Genomic DNA, 4359 nt, shown 5'->3' on the forward strand with positions numbered 1-4359 from the left:
GACAGAAAGAGATTCTAACTCCCGCGTGTGTGTGAGAATCTCCTCTGGGTTCAATCTCAAACAGTTGTCTTTGCTTTATGATTTTGAGTGAAATCCCTTCCCTCCCCCCCCCCCGCCACCCTTGGTTCAGTGCTTAGTGAGAAGACAAAAACCACAAAAGGAAAGATCTTTTCAAAGCCTTCTAAAAACTCCCAGAAGAACCCAGACATTGGTCACTCACACCTGGAATCCCAGCACCCCAGGAGGCTGAGATCTCAGGGTCACTGTTCAAAGCCCAGTCCAGGGCAGAAAAGGCCATGAGACTCTTCTCTCCAATGAACCATGACAAAATCCAGAAGGAGAGCTGTGGTTCAAGTGGTAGAGCGCTAGCCTTGAGCATAAAAAGCTCAGGGACAGCGCCCAGACCCTGAGTTCAAGTTCCAGCACTGACTCTCTCTCTCTCTCTGACACACACACACACAATTTTTCTAGATGCACTCTTTCCATCAATAACTAAATTATGAGCCTTGTCTCATTCCTTAGGATGGAAATCATCTCCACATAAGATAAGAACTACTGAGCTGGGCACCGGTCGGTGGCTCACGACTGTCATCCAAACTACTCAGGAGGCTGAGATGTGAGGATCGCAGTTCAAAGCCAGCCCGGGCAGGAAAGTCCATGCGACTCTTACCTCCAATGAACCACCAGAAAACCGGAAGTGGCGCTGTGGCTCAAGTGGTAGAGCGCTCGCCTTGAGCTGAATTGCTGAGGGTCAGCGCCCAGGCCCAGAGTTCAAGCCCCACTGCAGACACTCCCTGAAATTGAAAGAAAAAATAACAATAAATAAAAAAAAAAACCCAAACTAACGCCCGCCTTGTGTTTTCTCTTTGCAGGTGGAAGTGAAGCCATACGTGCTGGATGACCAGCTCTGTGACGAATGCCAGGGGGCCCGTTGTGGGGGGAAGTTCGCCCCCTTTTTCTGTGCTAACGTTACCTGTCTGCAGTATTACTGTGAATATTGCTGGGCGGCCATCCATTCTCGCGCCGGCAGGGAGTTCCACAAGCCTCTGGTGAAGGAGGGCGGGGACCGGCCCCGGCACATTTCATTCCGCTGGAACTAACGCGGTGCCTGACTGAGCCCGTCACGCTGGCTGGTGTCCGGTTAAGTACACTCTCCCGCCCCCTCCTGACTCCTTCCTCTCCCCCCCCCTCCTCCCAGCCTCTCCACACTGGCATGTTTTCGTAGCAGTGTGTAACCTAACGATAGTATAATGAAAAAGAATGGCCTATATAATGTAGGTGTTTCGTAGATTCCTGTACGGCTAGTCTGTAGGAGCTCTTTTTTTTTTCTTTCTTTCTTTTTTTTTCCTTTTTGCTTTGCATCATGGTTGGTGTCTGAAGTTCCCATTCTCTTGGTTTCCCCCCCAGGACCAAGCGAATCCAAACTTCCCTGCAGCGTTTTTCTTAGAGGAGAAAGAGAAACTTATTTAACAGAGAAATGAAACAATAGAGTATTTTGGGTTTTTTACCTTAAATGATTGTGAATAATAGAACATATACGAATACTTTTATTAAAAAAATAACCATGCAACAGTAACACTATTGATCTGTCCAGACACAATTTCCGAACCTCCATCCCCCACCCCCACCCCCACCCCGGGCAGTGCTTTTTGCCTTTTAGTTTTTGGTTATTGTCTTTTCAGTTTTGGTGGGGTTTTTTGTTTTTAATTTTTCGTTTGGGTTTTCTTTCTCTCTTGTTCTTTTCCTTGTCTCTCTCTCTCTCTCTCGCCTCATCTTTTTTCCTCTTTTTTTTTTTCTTCCTCCCTTTTCCTTCCATGGAAAAAGTGAGCATTGATCAGTGAGCAGAAAGAACAGAACATGGCACACGCCAGATGCATGCGCAAGACTCCAGCAGCCTCGCCATGGGACTCAATTGAAGGCTTTGGAGGCTGAGTAGAGTTGTACGAGGCCTCCAAGTCATTAGGACATGAGGAAAGCGAGTAAAGTAGGCAGAGCTAGGTTTATTTTCCTTTCAATAGTCATTTTTTTCTTTCTTTTAACCCTTCTGAATGTGCAGACTGGGCGGGGTTACTATGCGTTAGACTGTTGCTGCCCGAGAGACCTACCAAAGTTGGAGTTAAAGACCGCTAGGGGGAGCCCGTGAGTTCCCTCTCCTCAAAGAACCAATGTGTAGGAATTTTTATTTTTGGATGTTGCATGGAAACTCTCATTTCCTAACGCTCATCAGTGGCAGGCCGCCTCTGCTCTCTCCATTTTTGACATTAAAAAAAAAAGCAGCAAATCTAGACATACCTCAAGGATATTTATATATTTTTTTTAATTTTGAAAACCAATGTTGTGTTACAATACGCTTGTAACCAAAACCAGAAGTGAGAGAAAAACAACACTAACCCCTCTCCCTCCCCACCAAAAAAACAACCCCCCAACCAAACAACCACAGAAAACACCAAAAAGTGAAAGCAAACACAAATCCACCATACAGATTGGCTCTGATTGGCTTTGGATATCCTGTAATCTAGTTGTAACATAGGAAACAACCACAGAACTTCATTAGAAGTCAAGTAGTTGCAAAGTGGTTTTGTTTTGTTTTGTTTTTCTTCTGCAATTTTTTTTGCACTGTGAACAAGTAACCGTGTAAATGTGTGCAAAGGTACATGTATTGACCCCACTCGTATAAAATAACAGAGCAGTACAGTTCCAGAACTCAGCATGGGCCTTTGTCAGTGTCTCAAGTGCCAACTCGATCAGTTAATGCATGCTTTCTTATACTCTTCTTAGCTTTGACAGACATTTTCACATGTTTAATTCTCCATAGCCTCTTGAAGGCGGGAAAACAAATCACTTTTCTTTGACTTGACATTCTCTTATGAGAGACCCCCATCGGTCATTCCAAAAAAGACCATTCTGAAGTCTCCACACCATTGCACACACAGCTCCCATAGCCGAAGGCGATCTTGCTGCTGGCGGGTCACCCACAGACCTGGTACCATCATGGATTCTGCAAAACCAAAGACTTGGCCCAGCCTGGCTGTAGACCCACCTAGCTTGATGAAGTCCTAGTGATTGTCTTGTGTCTTGAGGGAGACCTATTTGTCTGTCCTTCCCTTGGGAGGATGGGCTTTTCACTAGTTCCCTGGGTGAAAAGTCTCCCGTGAAATCCCAGCGAGCCATGGAGGATGTGAGTAGGTACCCCAGGGCCTCTCTTTCTTTTCTCCCGAACCCCCCATGATTCTTCTTGGAATGTCCCATTCACCTCTCTTCTTTTATCTTCCTTTCTCAGTGCTTGGGAGGTGGCTTGAGATTGTCGCTGTTTCTAGAAGCAGCAACAAAGACCTAACCAGAACTAACACTGATGTGGGGGGGCGGGGGGGGAACTAGCTTTGAAAAATACTGATTTTGTGGGTTTCTTTGGTTTTCCCTTCTCCCCCCACACCCCACCCCCGCCTTTGTACATGACCTGCTGATTTTCGGTACAGTGTTTTTTGTAGCTAACTTATTTTGCCATGCACATAATGTATATTTGTTATGCACTACTTTTGTATATCTTGTTTTTCCAACAGTGAACATTTTTTAGGCCTACTTTTCACTGACGGGATATCTCCTTATGCAATACCTCAATTTTTCATATTGCAAAGAGTAGCTTTTTGTACTTTTTATTACGGAGAGATCTTCATATACTTCATTTTTTAATATAAATAATTTTAATAAATTTTATTTTCTTATATTCTGCTTTTTATACATTTCAGTGCTCTGCATACATTTTAAACAATGAATGTTACGCACTGGTAATGCTATTGTACAGTCTGCAGAGGAGAGCATGCTTAAACCCAGCGGTGTACTGTCATTTAAGAAATAGTCTATATATAGAGTCACAAATTAAGGGGGATTTTTTTTTCCGCATGAAAATGACAGAGAACACTGTAGTTCCGGACACAAAACTCAAAACAAAAATTTTTTTAAAAAATGTATAAGCCTAGGGTAGAAATTTAAAATAACAAAATTGTCTTACAGCATCTTAGTAAGTTTTTTTTTTTTTTCAAATAAAAGATTCCTAAAATGCAGACATTTTTTGGGGGGGAGGGTGGTGGTGGTAAAAGTTGAGACATATATATTTTTTTTTAAATCTTAATAAACTTGATGGTAAGTGTTGGATTCCAAGATGTCTGCTCTTCGAAATGATCTATTTAAAATTTAAAAAAAACAAAGCTAGCCTGCCGCGAGACAGGTGTGTAATGTTAGTGTGCATGACTAATGTAAGCAATTGTTAATTCTACTAATACTTGTGATTGTGTGACAAGCGTGTTTACAGACGACTTGGTTCTTGCGTGGCTTCTTCGAGGTCCTCCACGGTGATCAGCT

The 4359-nt window shown here is 43.4% G+C and overlaps 1 protein-coding gene across 1 annotated transcript in view; it reads left to right on the top strand.

The window, feature by feature from the left end:
• The window catches only part of Cpeb4 (cytoplasmic polyadenylation element binding protein 4), a 53867-nt gene extending 52291 nt beyond the window's left edge, over positions 1-1576 (top strand). The window contains exon 6 of the mRNA XM_013015971.1: positions 873-1576. Coding sequence (XP_012871425.1) covers positions 873-1100 — 228 coding nt within the window. The 3' untranslated portion in view covers positions 1101-1576. The remainder of the gene's footprint in view (positions 1-872) is intronic.
• The last annotated feature ends 2783 nt before the right edge of the window (positions 1577-4359 follow it).

Source organism: Dipodomys ordii, unplaced genomic scaffold (assembly GCF_000151885.1).
Source record: "Dipodomys ordii isolate 6190 unplaced genomic scaffold, Dord_2.0 Scaffold29, whole genome shotgun sequence".
In the NCBI taxonomy this organism is placed as follows: domain Eukaryota; kingdom Metazoa; phylum Chordata; class Mammalia; order Rodentia; family Heteromyidae; genus Dipodomys; species Dipodomys ordii.